The sequence below is a fragment of the Oncorhynchus keta genome, chromosome 12 (assembly GCF_023373465.1).
Source record: "Oncorhynchus keta strain PuntledgeMale-10-30-2019 chromosome 12, Oket_V2, whole genome shotgun sequence".
Classification (NCBI taxonomy): Eukaryota; Metazoa; Chordata; class Actinopteri; order Salmoniformes; family Salmonidae; genus Oncorhynchus; species Oncorhynchus keta.
The window spans coordinates 29615902-29633211 of record NC_068432.1 but is presented as its reverse complement, the minus strand read 5'-3'; the positions used below and the strand labels follow the sequence as shown (position 1 = coordinate 29633211).

Here is a 17310-nt window from a genome sequence, read left to right as displayed (position 1 = left end):
TGTGCTCCATCAAGTATGTATCAAAGGTCATTCAAAGTCTTGATCAAAGGTCATTCAACAACTGGCTCACCCAAAATTCTCGCTGCTTAGCTTTTCATCCCGACTATTGTTGTTGTCGTCATCGTCCTTTTTCTAAGAAGAGTGACATTTAGATTATTATTTACTGTTTGTAATGCTATGTGAATGGGTTGTACATACACAGTACAGGCCTTTAATTTGAACAGTTTTACACTTGAGTGTATCTGTATCTGCACTTATCTTCCAAAATTGTATTTTTATATTTTTTATTTCACCTTTATTTAACCAGGTTGGCCAGTTGAGAATAAGTTCTCATTTACAACTGCAACCGGGCCAAGATACAGTAAAGCAGTGCGACAAAAACAACAACACAGAGTTACACATGGGATAAACAAGTATACAGTCAATAACACAAAAGAAAAATCTGTATACAGTGTGTGAAAATTAAGTAAGGAGGTGAGGCAATAAATAGGCCAATAGTGGCGAAGTAATTACAATTTAGCAATTAACACTGGAGTGATATATGTGCAGATGAGGATGTGCAAGTAGAAATACTGGTGTGCAAAAGAGCAGAAAAACAAAAACAAATATGGGGATGAGGTAGGTAGTTGGTTGGATGGGCTATTTACAGATGGGCTGTGTACAGCTGCAAACATCCAGAGTATTTATATACTGTATGTTGGGGGAATTGAAGACCTTCATTGTACTGTAGGTGATCACTATGCTGTACTAATACTGTAAGAATAACTGGAGAGAAAAATACTCAAGCCCTCATGTCATGTTGGCATGATCTGATTGGCTGTGTTATTGATTCCTGGCTCCTCCCATACAAAGATAAAGAGTTATACATATGACATCTTATAGTCTCAATATTTCAAACTAGTCACAATTGTTTATTCAGGTGTAATTCAATGTGTATTATTGAATTTGACACTAATCTGGATTTCAGCTTGTGTTTTCATACACACTGTAAATCTGCCGTGCGAGAGCTTGCTTCAAACAAGCAAAAAGTGTTACCCAGTAAGAAATCCGACATTTACAATGCTGTAAACTGAGAGACTTTCCAGCCGAAAGCTACAGTGAAAATGGTCAGTCTGCACAAAACATTCCATAATGACAAAGCAAAAACAGGTTTTTAGAAATGTTTAGAAATGTATATAGAAAATAAAATAATGAAATATCACATTTATATAAGTATTCAGACCCTTTACGTAGTTATTTTTTGAAGCCCCTTTGGCAGCGATTACAGCCTCAAGTCTTCTTGGGTATTACGCTACAAGCTTGGCACACCTGTATTTGGGGAGTTTCTCCCATTTTTATCTGCATATCCTCTCAAGCTCTGTCAGGTTGGATGGGGAGTATCGCTGCACAGCTATTTTCAGGTCTCTCCAGAGATGTTCAATCGTGTTCATACCCGGGCTCTGGCTGAGCCACTCAAGGACATTCAGAGACTTTTCCCGACGGTACTCCTGCGTTATCTTGGCTGCGTCCTTGGGTCATTAACATGTTGGAAGGTGAACCTTCGCCTGAGGTCCTGAGCACTCTGGAGCAGGTTTTCATCAAGGATATCTCTGTACTTTTCTCTGTTCATCTTTGCCTCGATCCTGACTAGTCTCCCAGTCCTTGCTGCTGAAAAACATCCCCACAGCATGATGCTGCCACCACCATGCTTCACCGTACAGATGGTGCCAGGTTTCCTCCAGATGCGACGCTTGGCATTCAGGCCAAAGAGTTCAATCTTGGCTTCATCAGACCAGAGAATATTGTTTCTCGTGGTCTGAGTCCTTTAAGTGCCTTTTTGGCAAACTCCAAACAGGCTGTCATGTGCCTTTTACTGAGGAGTGGCTTCAATCTGGCCTGATTGGTGGAGTTCTGCCGAGATGGTTGTCCTTCTGGGAAGTTCTATCTCCACAGAGGAACTCTGGAGCTCTGTCAGTGACCATCAGGTTCTTGGTCACCTCTCTGATCAAGGCCCTTCTCCCCTGATTGCTAAGTTTGGCCGGGTGGTCAGCTCTAGGAATAGTCTTGGTGGTTCCAAACGTGATGTAGGCCATTGTGTTCTTGGGGACCTGCAATGCTGAAGACATGTTTTGGTACCCTTCCCCAGATCTGTGCTCCTGTCTCAGAGCTCTATGGACAATTCCTTCGACCTCATGGCTTGGTTTTTGCTCTGACAACTGTGGGGCCTTTGTAAAGACTGGTCTGAGCCTTTCCAAATCATGCCCAATCAATTTAATTTACCACAGGTAGACTCCAATCAAGTTGTAGAAACACCTCAAGTGTCATCAATAGAAACAGGATGCACGTGAGCAACATTTCAAGTCTCATAGTAAAGGATCTGAATACTTATGTAAATAAGGTATTTCAGTTTTTTTTGCACATTAGCAAACATTTCTAAAAACCTGTTTTGGCTTTGTCATTATGGGATTATTGTGTGTAAATATTGTGTATGTAATCCATTTTAGAATAAGGCTGTAATGTAACAAAATGTGGAAAAAGTCAAAGGGACTGAATACTTTCTGAAAGAACTGTAACCCCTCTATTTGGTCAGTGCTGCTGTGTGTCGCATACATTATAATCTCTCTGTGGCACTGAAGCTACCCACTGGACAAAATCTGGTTGAATCAACGTTTTTTCCCAAGACATTTCAACCAAAATAATCTGTGATGACGACTCAACATGCAAAACTGATTGGATTTGTAAAAAGTCATTGGCATAAGTGCATTGTGTTTTTTTCCCCTAAATTTGAACATAAATCCAATGACACTGAATTATTTTGTTGATTTCTCGTTGAATTAACGTTAGATGACAACTCAACCAAATGTAAATCAAAGCTATACCGTGTTGTGACTTCTGCACCCAGTGGGTAGTTTGTGTCCTTCGTTAAACCTGTCCCTACTACAGGACACATATACTTCTCATTTTGGTTCCAGTAGGTGGCTATTGAATGTGCACCTTTCTTCCAGTTCCTTTGTAGCTGGTTTACTTTCAAACTCTAAACTCTGTCATCAGGTATTGCACTGCCTGACCCTCAATGGCTGGTTTACACAACACTCAGTCCCACTGGCAGCAACAAAATAATAAATCTTATCATAACACAGGGTCCTCCAACACAATGAAGGCTGTCTGAGCTCACTGGGAAACCCAGACACAGATCACTGGCTGTGGCTAGAGCAAGAGACTGATTTCCAGACCCTGTTAGCTAGGTGTTTGGGAGGTTATGCGGAAATGGCTTGGCTATATTGCAATTTGTGTTTATGCATATTACAGTCTGCCCCACAGATATGTCTGCACCGTACAGTGAGCATACCTAACCGCTGAGAATTTTTCAAAGCAATAAAATATTTTGTTTCCATTGCTGGACAGTGACACAGAGGAAGGTCAGATTGGTAGCTGGCAGGAGCGAGTGGCTTCTGATTTGATATCAGATTCTCAGTACTTCCTATACTGTGTGAGGATGACTATATTATGCATTACAACACATCGCAGTATAACAATCAAATTCATAAACAACTCCTACTTCATATCTCAGCAATCAAGGTTCAATGCCTGGTCACAATTCAGTTCATACAATGAATAACAAAGCTTTTTTTGTGTGCCTTTGTTCATTATTGTTGAGACTTATATAATGAGGTTCTTGTGAATATACAAAAACATGTTGGTCTGATTCAGGTTTTCTTGGCAGAAGTATTCACCTCCTGTTTTTTATGAACAGATCCAGAGTGCCTTTCTTTCTGTCAGAGCTCTGTGAATACGTACTGCTGTTCTCTCTTCTCTGCATGAGTTTGAGCAGATTAAACTTGGACATTCACCTGCTGTTTCTCTAGTTAAGGCTGTGTTAACTGTATGGCTTTTGTCAAGCTGTCAGTAATAATTGTATTATCCTTACATTATTGGAAGGCTGAAGGACAACATAGTGTATTATCAACAGTAAATTCCATAAGAACCATTGTAATAGTGCAAAATGATCCCGGCGGATTTCGTAAATGGTAAAGGGCATAATAAAACAGAATCTAAAACCATAAATGTGCCACATATATTGGGTCTAAGTTACATCTACTTTACATAAAATGTAACTCTTAAAGTAACTGTGAAAATATCCTTTTTAAAAGTTAATATTCTGTTAACCCATACCCCAAAAATGCTGTTGACTAGTCTTTTACTCGTATTTGTGGTCAAAGCATAAATTGGAGAAAAAACACTTCAAAATCCCCACCTCAAACTTGAATCTCAAACAGAAGTTAAAAAAATGCTTGCTATTTCCTAAAGGAGAATGCCATCCTGCTTCATTAACTAAGCTGGCCGATCAGTGGTCTACATTAATATTTTTGATGACTAGTAAACGCCCACACCATTCTGTTGTTGGGGTAGGTCATTGACATCACCAATAAATTCTGACAGGGAGAGCAGGAAAGGGGGAGGAGAGAAGAAGCATCCATATAGATAATACTGCCTCAGTCAAGAGGACCCGAGTGTAGACCCCAATGCATTGATCCACATTCATACCTGCATTGACCCACATTCTGGACTGTTGAACCTTACTTCAGCCCAGCTGACCCTTCTGAAGCCTATGTCCTTCTACAGGGCTGAACTACCTGATCCATAGACTGCAATGTGTTTGTTGTTTGTGCATACCATTTTGAATGACTAGCAGATAACATATGTAAATAGAATTGCGAAAACTTGTTTCTAAACAAAGTGACATGGGATGACAGGCCTTCAATGTTGGGCACCTTCTCTCTGCACTCACGTAACTTTTTTGATGGAAATTACAAGTCTAAGGGAGATTCTTACTTGATAAAAAGACTGTCCTCTCCTTGACTCCTTCGTCCTCTCTCTGTGACCAGGAAACCTATAAGTGGTTGAGGAGAATATCAGTTAGTTTGTAGGCAAACGGAGGAGTGTCCTCGCCTCCTTGACAGCCTCCTTCCGCTGAGGAAGCACAAGAGAATCCTACCTGAGTGAGTCCTTCGGGGAAGAATTTAGAGATCCGCCAAACCCCCTTTGAATCAGCTGTTGTTTACACGGAGGAGAAAGCATGCATATATTTCAAAAACAATATGCTTTTTTATCTTTAAAATGTTTATCACAACTAGCTAAATGTATTTTTACTACTTTACACAATTAATAGAGGACTCCACCACTGTAAACATCATTTGCATGATGTCCATTTGTTTCTACTTTCCTCTCCTCCCCTCGACTACCATTTACCTTTTTCAAACGGAGGTGAGGAGAGGATGGAAGAGTTGATCAAACCAATTGAGAATCTCCCAAAATTCCACTGTGCTGATTCCCTGGCATTTTCTCATTTGGGCAAAAGTCAGTCTGCTCTCCCCCATCACCTGTAAATTGATAAATGGTTGAGGAGTATGCTAAACAGAAGATTGTCCTCCCCTCCTTGATATCCTCCTTTTGGTGAGGAAGCACAAGTGTATCTTACCGTGGAAGAGTTTTGATACCTGCCATACACCCTTTGAATTAGCTGTTGTATTTTCAAAGGAGAAAAGCATGTGCACATTTAAAAACTATATGCCTACCTACCTTAATTAGTTTTTATCACTTTACACATTTATTTTGGGAACCACCCCTGTAAATGTAATTTGATGACTCGCAAGTCAAGGATCTTCTCACAAGCACATTTTCGTCTACGTTCATTCGCCTCGATTATCTTTGACTTTTTTCAAGAGGCAAGAGAGGATGGAGGAGACAGGACGCAGGAGTTGTGCAAATCCAATTGAGAAAAGGCCCTTGTTGTAGGGTTAAGACAAAACAAATCCAAAGGTGAAAGAGGACTTTAGTACCTTAAAGTTTTAGCATGGGCAGCACCATTGAGGATATTCACCATTTTGAAGTAGTCAACTGGGTGGGTCTTCCTATGGGGTAAGAGAGCATCATATAATTCCATCCAGGTCATCAGCCAATGAATTATGCTCATGATCAAACATTTTATAACTACAGGTAGCAGTAAATCAACAACCTTGGCTTTATATCGGTTCAAACACTCCTGGTGGCAATGTGCACCCTTTCAGTTTGTTTGCCAACTCAGAACTATCAGAAGGAAATTGACTACTTCAAAATGGAGATGGCCTCACTGGCACCACTCTTCACCTCAGATGCCACAATTGGACAGATATAAAGAATTCTCTATCGGTCTTCTTTGGAAAACCCTCAGGTAATATTAGATTAGCTCCAGACCATCCAAACTGTGATCATGGGTAAATTGTAGTGATGGGTGAAAAATATCCATAGTTACATATCAGGATATTACTTTTGCTCTTTTTTAAGAGCCAATTTGTTTTCAGCTTTCGTTCCCCATGACTGATCCAAACTCATTCATGTCTCTCTGCATCAGACAAATGGTGAGCAATGTTTGGAACATTAAATACTAATTTTATTACTATCCAATCGCAATTCATTAGCCTATCATATCGTGATAACATATCGTGAGGTCCCTGGCAATTTCCAGCCCTAGTAAATTGTGACACTGACTGATCAATAATTAATATTGAGTAGTTATGTGATGCAAGCTAATTTGTAGATCAGTCTGGACTCACCTTTGAAGTCGACTGTCCAATGCACCCATTGAATGTAGAGCAATGTATGAATCAGCATGTCAGATTTTATAGAGTAAAGCAAACAAGTGCCACCTAGTGGTCAAATCTTGAATATCATTTAACACGTACACCAGCTCTGGTGGAACAGGAAACCAACCGTACAGGCACAATATGGTGGTGTTTGGGTGGGTCTGACAATATTATGAAGGAATGATACAGGGCACAGTATTAGAGAGCCACTGCTTGCTGAGAATGCAACAAATAAAAACAAAAACATATTTAACCAGATTTAATATTTTTTTTTAAACATTGGGTTTGGAAAAAAAGTACAAAAGTGATCTGTACGCCACAGTATGAAACCAGTTTGGTCCAGAGCTGTAAAGTGAAAGTTGTGTTCCTTTAAAAACCATATTCTACATATAATTACCCAGCCTACACATACTCACTAAAACCGATACAAGTTACACATTATAAATACATAGGCTGACCCCTGTAATACCTTTACATGTGATAAAAAAAGGACAAGTCTAAAAGTACATGAGACCACAATGCCAACCTGTATATGGCACTAAGTCATGCAGTATTACAATCGTTCCACTACAGAGAAACAGCAAAGCACTACAGCTGTCACAGTGAGAAAGAGGGCAGCCGGGAGGTGTCTCTAAATAACAAGGTTTAAAAATCTCTCAAAGAGTTCATGGTTTTTAGACTTTAACGCCGAGAGAAGTCTCCGCTGCTGGCCAGCAACGCTGTGGTTGGACACTATTTTAACATTTGCATACATAGTAAGTTGAGAAGGGTCTCTCCCAATGAGGAGAGAACCTATTCCATAATTATGTCCAATTAGAAAAATATAACTAATATGTTGCAGAGAAAGTTGCTGTTGAAGACAAAAATCCCCCAAACCCTGGGAAATGCTCAGAGTATGTGGTGAGAAAACACTAAGAAAGACAATTGAATAAATAATTCCATGACATCTATAAAAATCAACTTGGTTCTGTGATGTTGGCAATCTTTTCCACCTTGCGCAAACCATGTTGCTGGACCCAGGCAGTGTTAACGAGGCTCTCTCCTCCCTCCATCCAGATAAAATATTTTTAACTTGGGGTCAAAACATGATGCATTCTTATTGTCATGTCAACATGAAAGACAATTTCCATGTACAGCATGTTCACCAGGTTTTCCAATGAAGAATACTGAGAAGAATCAAAATTGAGAAAACAGAAAGGAGAGGGGAAAGGTTGAATGGCATCAGCCTTTCACAGTGTTAAAACAACAAAGTCCCTCCAAGCTGTGGTTGGGTGGGCTTGTCGTTACGGTAACAGCAGTGAACTCCCTGTTCTGTCAAACTTCTTGCCCTTTGAGAGTGCGGCCACTTGTTTTAGCAGATCCCGATTTTTGGCCTGTAGTAAAATAAAAGTAGTGAGTATGTAACAATCTATGTTTAATGAAAGCATTTACCACACAAGCTAGTAGTGTTTGATTACATCCTACTGTGCCTCTTTCTTAGGAAAGTTGTTTGAATCCCATGTACTTGAGGGGCTAAAGGTCAGCATATTGGGTTGGAACTTGTCTCAATGGCTATGTTTACACAGACAGCCAATTCTGATCTTTTTCCACTAATAGATCAACCCATTTGCCAATAATTGGGCAAAAGATCTGAATTTGGCCAACCGTGTAAATGTAGCCAATGGCTCACAAGATGTCAGGTTTTTTTCTTGTAAAGGCATGCATGGAAATTTCTAGTCTACCTGTTGCTGTTCCATGGACTCTTTGTGTGCCTTCTCCATGTTGTTCATCTTCACCCTCATGTTGGATTCCTGGTACTGGAAGTCTGCCTTGAGCTCTGTGAGCTAGAAGTACAAAACATAAAAATTAAAAAAGGAGTCAGACAATCTAATGAATACAACATGACCAAGTCAAATTTCACATAAAAAAGTTTAGAAGTGTGTATGAGTACCAGTCAAAAGTTTGGACACCTACTCATTCTAATTATTCTTCAGTTTTATTATTTTCTACATTGTATAATAATAGTGAAGACATCAACTATGAAATAACACATATGGAATCATGTCAGTGTTAAATCAAAAATACATTTCACATTTGAGATTCCTCGAAGTAGCCACCCTCTGCCTTGACGACAGCTTTGCACACTCCTGGCATTCTCTCAACCAGCTTCACCTGGAATGTTTTTCCAACAGTCTTTAAGGAATTCCCACATATGCTGAGCACTTGTTGGCTGCTTTTCCATCACTCTGCAGCCCAACTCATCCCAATTGGGTCGAGAATTCCATCACTCTCCTTCTTGGTAAAGTAGCCCTTACACAGCCTGGAGGTGTGGTGGGTCATTGTCCTGTTGAAAAACAAATTATAGTCCCACTAAGTCCAAACCAGATGGGATGGCTTACTGCTGCAGAATGCTGTGGCAGCCATGCTGGTTAAGTGTGCCTTGAATCCTAAATAAATCACAGAGTGTCACCAGCAGGGCACCCCCACACCATCACACCTCCTCCTCCATGCTTTACAGTGGGAACCACACATGCAGAGATCATCCGTTCACCTTCTCTGCATCTCAAAGACACGGCAGTTGGAATCAAAAATCTCAAATTTGGACAGATTTCCACCACTCTAATGTCCATTGTTCGTGTTGCTTGGCCCAAACAAGTCTCTTCTTATTATTGGAGTCCTTTAGTTGTGGTTTCTTTGCAGCAATTCAGCCATGAAGGTCTGATTCACACAGTCTCCTCTGAACAGTTGATGTTGAGATGTGTCTGTTACTTGAACTCTAAAGCACTTATTAGGGCTGCAATTTCTGAGGCTGGTAACTCTAATGAACTTATCCTCTGCAGCAGAGGTAACTCTGGGTCTTCCTTTCCTGTGGCGGTCCTCATGAGAGCCAGTTTCATCATAGCACTTGATGGATTTTGCAACTGCACTTGAAGAAACGTTCAAAGTTCTTAATTTTCCAGATTAAGACATGAAGGTCAGTCAAAGTAATGATGGACTGTAATTTCTCTTCGCTTAGTTGAGCTGTTCTTGCCATAATATGGACATGGTCTTTTACCAAATAGGACTATCTTCTGTATACCAACCCTACCTTGTCACAACACAACTATTGTCTCAAACTCATTAAGGAAAGAAATTCCACAAATAAACTTTTAAAAAGGCAAACCTGTTAATTGAAATGGATTACCTCATGAAGCTGGTTGAGATAATGCAAAGCTGTCATCAAGGCAGAGGGTAGCTACTTTGAAGAATCTCAAATATATTTTGATTTGTTTAACTTCTTGGTGAAAAGCTAGAAGAACGTGCATATAATTAGTATATTTGGACAGAAAACACTGAAGTTTCTAAAACTGTTTGAATGTCTGAGTACAACAGAACTCATATGGCAGGCGAAAACCTGAGAAAAATTCAACCGGGAAGTGGGAAATCGGTGGTTTGTAGATTTTCAACTCTGTCATTCCAATATACAGTGTCTGTGGGGTCATTTTGAACTTCCTAAGGCTTCCACTAGAAGTCTACAGTCTTTAGAACCTTGTTTGAGGCTTCTACTGTGAAGTGGGGCCGAAGGAGAGGGGATTGCTTTTCTACAGACAAAGGAATTCTCCGGTTTAAACATTACTGAAGATTTATGATAAAAACATTGTAAAGATTGATTCTATACTTCGTTTGACATGTTTCTACGACCTGTAATATAAGTTCTTTGAAATCTGACACAGCGGTTGCATTAAGGAGAAGTTTAGCTAAAGTTCCATGTATAATAGTTGTATCTTTTATCTATGTTTATTTTTATTATGAGTCTTTCTGTAAATTGACGTGGCTCTCTGCAAAACCACTGCATGTTTTGGAACTACTGAACATAACACGCCAATGTAAAATTAGATTTTTGGATATAAATATGCACTTTATCAAACAAAACATAAATGTATTCTGTAAGATGAAGTCCTATGAGTGTCATCTGATGAAGATCATCAAAGGTTAGTGATTAATTTTATCTATATTTCTGCTTTTTGTGACTCCTCTTTAGCTGGAAAAATGGCTGTGTGTCTGTGACTTGGTGGTGACCTAACAATCGTTTGTGGTGCTTTCGCTGTAAAGCCTTTTTGAAATCAGACTGTGGCTGAATTAACAAGAATTGTATCTTTAAAATGGTGTAAAATACTTGTATGCTTGAGGAATTTTAATTATGAGATTTTTGTTGTTTTGAATTTGGCGCCCTGCACTTTCCCTGGCTATTGGCGGGGTGAGACGCTACCGTCCCGAATATCCCAGAGAGGTTAACACTTTGGTTACTACCCGATTCCATGAGTGTCATTTCATAGTTGATGTCTTCACTATTATTCAACAATGTAGAAAAAAGTACAAATAAAGAAAAACCCTGGAATGAATAGGTTTAGGTATATCTCTATTAGTTAGGCATGTACCTTTCGGTCCTTCTCAAGCATTGTCTGATCCCTCTGCTGAAGCATTCTCTTTAATGACATCACTTCCTCTTTCAGCTGGCTGATCAGAATGAAGTTGTCCGTTCCTCCAGAATCCATAGATTGGGTGATTGAACTACTGCAGGGAGAGAGCAGGGAAAAAAACAAGTTAGGGTGGCAGAAAAAGGAAAATACCCGTTTGGAGATCTTTTTCACACTGGCCAACTTTACCTGCTCCAACAACACCTTGATGACAACCATCACAGATGTGTGTTAGAACCAAGAAGGCCAAAAAAAAGTGTCAGGAACATACTGGATGTTCAGCCCGGTTTACTTCAAAAAGTTAGAACGAGTTTGTAACTCCTTACATCTGATTGAAACTCCTCTCGTACCTGTCCCCGTTGGATGGCTTCATCTCCAGTTTTGGTTTCTTCTTTGGGGTATCCTTCTGGATCGAAGACGATTTATGGCTGAAGGGAGAACCAACACACAACTTAAGCCACAGAGGCTCCATCAAAAACAGAACTCGTCCCAGATTGCCCCATAGTTAAAATACACTGCATAACTAAGCAAATGGGCTTGTCATAAGTCAAAACACTAGGGAATGTGATTCAGAAAGAGGTGGTAAGTCACCTCTGCTTCCACATTCCCTGCTCCTGCTCCGGACTTAAGCTCCCACTGAGTCTACAACACAGAGACAAGAAAATACACACACAAACAAAAACCAAGTTATGTAATTTCATCTTTCAAGATGTTTCTTCTGATATTTGACACATACATCATTACTCAGACCCCTACATCCTTCCAAAAAGTGCCTGTTCAGCACAATACATATATAGTATTGTGACAGAGCAGAGACCTGCATTACAGAGGATGTAAAGGACTAACATGTAGAGGAGAGGGCTGTGGCGCCAGGGCCTACTTGTGTGAGCTGCTGTGTCTTTGCTGCTGGTGGTGATGGTGCTGTCTGGAGTGGTGGTCCTTCTCATTGAGCGAGGAGTTGGAGTGGGAGGAGCTGAAGCCTTTCCTCTGCTCCTTGGTCTTTTGCAGTACACGTCGGTAGGACAGAGTGCACAGCCAGCACAGCAGTTTCCCATCCACCTGACAACACACACAGGACAGTGGAGGATAGTGAATACGCAAGTGTTGGAACAACATGCATGTCAGGGTACCAATGCAGCAGGAATCTGTGCCTACCTTTCTCCTGCCCTCCTCCTTGCGGTCAAATGCGCACTGTTGTTTGCACTGCTCGCAGGTCTGTGGAGGGCCATACTTCTTCTCTGAGTTGGTGCAACGCTGACACTTTGTCCCGATGAAAGCAGCAATGATGTTACAGTATTGGCAGGGTTTGGGCTATGTGGGAAACAACAGAAGACTGTTTCAACCTGATTTGGCAGACAATTTGGCCAGCATAACCAGAACTGAGTCAATCAGTACACAATGTACAATTATAAACAGATAATTCAAGTCAAACATACTGTCCCAAACTGCTTTACATTCTGGGCACACTTCTTGCAAATGGTGTTTGTTTTGCTGGAATAAAGAACGGTAAAGAGAAATCACAACAATGTCCTGAAACCAATGTTTTCACTATATTAAGAATGGAATAAGAATACCAGGTGCTGGAGCAGAACTCACCTCTCCTGCTGAAACTCTGATCTGCAGTATGTGCACTTGACGATGGGATGAGCGATGCGACACTCCTGTTGACACAAGAAACAAAGCATTAGTGATTCATCTCTTCAAACACTTATAAAGCTCTTTCAAGGACAAAATATAAATATAATCGTGTATAATCGTGTTTAAAAAATAATAATGTTGGCAATAACACTAATAAACAACTTAGTTAATAAAAACCCTCAATCATGAGTTGTTTGTCCTACCTGTCAAAACACCTTTGTCTGCCTTTATTTAGTGTTAAGCATTTGTTCATTATTATTTACCATGAATGGGAAGTATTTACAACGAACCTGTTATTTAGTCAATCTGGGCAGAAAGCTTGAAAACCTGTGTGTGTGGTGGTGAGCTTATGGCAATGGGAAATATGTATTTACAATGCACCAGCATGAATGGCAAAATGTTTTAATAAAATGTAATAATTTGCCACTGGAATTATAACTCGATTTTTGCCCATTCCATTTTGAATTTCTGTGGAACATAGCCTACCCTACAGGCCGAAGAAGAATGCTACATTGAGCGCACTGGAATTCAGTTCTATAAATGCCGGTAGTTAGACTACATTGATGATAAAATAGACTTGTTAGTAAGTGGCATGAAGTGTAAACTAATGACAACTGAACAGGTCACGGACGATGCCATGTGAAAATAGATAACGTTACTTAATAACACAAGTTCATCTGACATTATTTTGTCTGCTACACCCAGCGGACACTTCCGTGAGAAAACAACTCGCGGATACATTGTAGTCCCATGGTATATTATCTAGCTAACGAGGATGCCATTTGCGTCCCAGACATGTTGCAATGATATAGCGGTTACATAATTATCACTTGTTATAAGGGCTGAATGTGGCCAGAGACCTTGGAATTCTACATCCAGGTAGCAGTCTAAACACGCTTGAAACACGTATACGTATGTAATAGTACAGTAACGTTCGTTAACTTAACCATTCATATTGCCAGATTTGGGGCTAACTAAATAGCAGGCGCCCACAACTAGCTAGCACCCACACCTCCAGTCCAAACCTTGCACAGCTGCTGTCCCTGCGACAGTTCTTCGAACGGATACCGCTGGTTACACTTCGTACACGCGTAGAGGGCCGTTGTTGCCATTCTCACCAAGATTAACAAAAAGTCACAGATAAAAACAAATAGTGAAATATGTAGTCACCTAGACAGCGTGCCGTCTTAATTATTTCCTCCGTAGCTATTTAGCTAAGCATGTAGCTAGCCAACTAGCTAATAATAGTTAGCTAGGCTAATGCTAAATAAAACAGCTAAATGTTCTCAAATATCTATCATCTCTTTCTGTTGGCTAGCTAACATAAGTTAGTTAACATCGGTAGTCAAAACAGCTGATAATGGTTTCGCAAAATATAAAAACGAGTAAAATATTTAACGCTGATCTTAGCTAGCAATTCTCCTAGCTTTTTTCCCTTTCTCTTTTTTTGTATCCGCGGCGGCGTCATTCATACCGGATGCGGCCGACTAGAAAAGAAAGAAAGATATGCCAATCATGACATATTATTATTGCGCGGGACTTTGCATTTTGAAACACAGAAGCCAATCAGAGAATAAAACAAGACTGAATGATTAAGTTCCACCAGAGAGGAGGCGAAAGCGAGAGGGTTTTTTTGTATATGAGATTTACGAATTACGTGAGGCCTGATCGAATAATAGTTTCGTAATGTTTAGACTATTACAAATGTACTGACATAAGTGGATGCACGTGGCATTCCAGCCAATTTGAGAAAAACTACAACTACAGTTGTTCACACGCGTATCTGAACACTCATTGGCTAGAATGGTCCCTTCATGAAAACATGTATTTCAATTGTTAGTTCGGTCATCTTGTCAATATAATATATAATCTCCGATTCCACTAGCCTCTGCCGAGTGTCCATGTCTAGATGGGATACAACTTTTCTAGATGGGATACAACGTCAAAAGTCGTTTCTTACATTTTAGCGAAACCTTTTCTTAATGTAGGTCGCAGTTGTAAATGAGAATTTGTTCTCAACTGGCCTACCTGGTTAAATAAAGGTGGGGGGAAATGATCTAACCTGCTACGTTAAATCTCCCAACGTGCTGCGTAAATTTTCCTAAACCTGCTATGAAAAGTTTTGACAAAAGCTGTATCCCTTCTAGACAAAACCCTACAGAGCCCCAACAACCGAATGTTCCGGTTTTCAGGGGAACTGGAAAGAGACCTTGTGACGCGTGTTCAGCTTTTGGGCAAATTCATGGAAACTAAAAATAGCTTTTTGGTCTTAATTTAAGGTTAGAATTATGCATAAATTTAGCAGCGTGGTTAGGTTTAAAATCTGATTTTAAGAAGAGAAATCTTTGAAATAACTCCACCTCCACATTTAACGGATTGGTTGAACAGTACAGGAGAGAACCTCCTTGTTAAGACCAGACCACCAAAAGAGAATTCCAAGATTGCTTAGCAGTCAGACGTCTTGTCCCTTGGATATATCGTTTTTTAAAACATATTTTTCTTCGCATATCTTTTAAAACATTTTGCTTTCCACACAATATTGACTCCCCTTTTTTTCTACTGTGTTATTGACTTGTTTTAATTTTACCTTTATTTTACTAGGCTGTTCACACTGCTATGCTTTATCTTGGCCAGGTCGCAGTTGCAAATGAAAACTTGTTCTCAACTAGCCTACCTGGTTAAATAAAGGTGAAAAATAAAATGTATGGGATCTAGTTTCAGGCGTTTCTTTTACGACCCCTACATTAGGTTAGAGTTACCTCAATTTGTATCACTTTGTGATAAGAGAAATTTGGAAACTAAGTAACTAGAATATACATGTGCTGTGTTACTATTAGATATTTTAATTATACAAGGTAGACACATTTAATGTATTGTTCGTTTTGACTCTACTATGCCTTTTCCTAGCTCGTTTGTGTGAACCAGTTATAGCCTTCAGTCCTAGTTTGGATTCCTGCCTGTTTGCCTACCTGTGTATGACCCTTGCCTGCCTGTGACCACGATTCCTGCCTTTAGTGAAGGCGAAATTAACACCTGCCGTGCTCTGCGAATGAATCTACACCTTTTCTCCCTGAGTATTCATGACAGAATACCTAACCTAAAAATGTAATGGATTCAGCGGAGCTACAGCGGAGCCTAACCCAGCAAGAGGAGCGTATGGAGGAAATCTGCCATCTTCTCCTCCAGCCTATCCCTAAATCAAATCAAATCAAATGTATTTATATAGCCCTTCGTACATCAGCTGATATCTCAAAGTGCTGTACAGAAACCCAGCCTAAAACCCCAGACAGCAAGCAATGCTGGTGTAGAAGCACGGTGGCAAGGAAAAACTTCCTAGAAAGGCCAAAACCTAGGAAGAAACCTAGAGAGGAACCAGGCTATGTGGGGTGGCCAGTCCTCTTCTGGCTGTGCCGGGTGGAGATTATAACAGAACATGGCCAAGATGTTAAAATGTTCATAAATTACCAGCATGGTCAAATAATAATAAGGCAGAACAGTTGAAACTGGAGCAGCAGCACAGTCAGGTGGAATGGGGACAGCAAGGAGTCATCATGTCAGGTAGTCCTGCGGCATGGTCCTAGGGCTCAGGACCTCCGAGAGAGAGAAAGAAAGAGAGAAAGAGAGAATTAGAGAGAGCACACTTAAATTCACACAGGACACCGAATAGGACAGGAGAAGTACTCCAGATATAACAAACTGACCCTAGCCCCCAGACACATAAACTACTGCAGCATAAATACTGGAGGCTGAGACAGGAGGGGTCAGGAGACGAAAGGGAAATGACGAAAACGTCTTTTTTTTTTGTAAATTGAAATTTGTTATCGTAAAAGTTAGCAACACCTCCGCCTTTACGGGATGCACGGGGGATATGGTCACTAGTGTAGCCAGGAGGTGAGGCCTCATTTAACACAGTAAATTCATCAGGCTTAAGCCATGTTTCAGTCAGGCCAATCACATCAAGATTATGATCAGTGATTAGTTCATTGACTATAATTGCCTTTGAAGTAAGGGATCTAACATTAAGTAGCCCTATTTTGAGATGTGAGGTATCACGATCTCTTTCAATAATGACAGGAATGGAAGGGGTCTTTATCCTAGTAAGATTGCTGAGGCGAACACCGCCATGTTTAGTTTTGCCCAACCTAGGTTGAGGCACAGACACGGTCTCAATGGGGATAGCTGAGCTGACTACACTGACTGTGCTAGTGGCAGACTCCACTATGCTGGCAGGCTGGCTAACAGCCTGCTGCCTGACCTGCACCCTATTTCATTGTGGAGCTAGAGGAGTTAGAGCCCTGTCTATGTTGGTAAATAAGATGAGAGCACCCCTCCAGCTAGGATGGATTCTGTCACTCCTCAGCAGGTCAGGCTTTGTCCTGTTTGTGGGTGAGTCCCAGAAAGAGGGCCAATTATCTACAAATTCTATCTTTTGGGAGGGGCAGAAAACAGTTTTCAACCAGCGATTGAGTTGTGAGACTCTGCTGTAGAGCTCATCACGCCCTCTAACTGGGAGGGGGCCATAGACAATTACTCGATGCCGACATCTTTCTAGCTGATTTACACACTGAAGCTATGTTGCGCTTGGTGATCTCTGACTGTTTCATCCTAACATCGTTAGTGCCGACGTGGAAAAC

The 17310-nt window shown here is 40.5% G+C and overlaps 1 protein-coding gene across 3 annotated transcripts; it reads right to left on the bottom strand.

The window, feature by feature from the left end:
- Nucleotides 1–6846: 6846 nt before the first annotated feature.
- Nucleotides 6847–14538, bottom strand: LOC118391264 (protein FAM76B-like). Of its 3 annotated transcripts, none has more exons than XM_035782486.2 (10): nt 13702–14538; nt 12635–12699; nt 12475–12529; nt 12194–12349; nt 11919–12097; nt 11630–11680; nt 11365–11466; nt 11000–11135; nt 8324–8425; nt 6847–7975 (listed from the first exon to the last, which is right to left on the bottom strand). In XM_035782486.2, the coding sequence occupies exons 1-10, from the start codon at nt 13786–13788 to the stop codon at nt 7886–7888; spliced, it is 1023 nt and encodes a 340-aa protein (XP_035638379.1). In that variant the 5' UTR covers nt 13789–14538; the 3' UTR covers nt 6847–7885. The 3 variants fall into 3 exon arrangements, with proteins under 3 accessions (XP_035638379.1, XP_035638380.1, XP_035638381.1); XM_035782487.2 differs by having other exon boundaries at nt 11389–11466; nt 13702–14520; XM_035782488.2 differs by lacking the exon at nt 13702–14538 and adding an exon at nt 13624–13642.
- Between the last annotated feature and the right edge of the window lie 2772 nt (nt 14539–17310).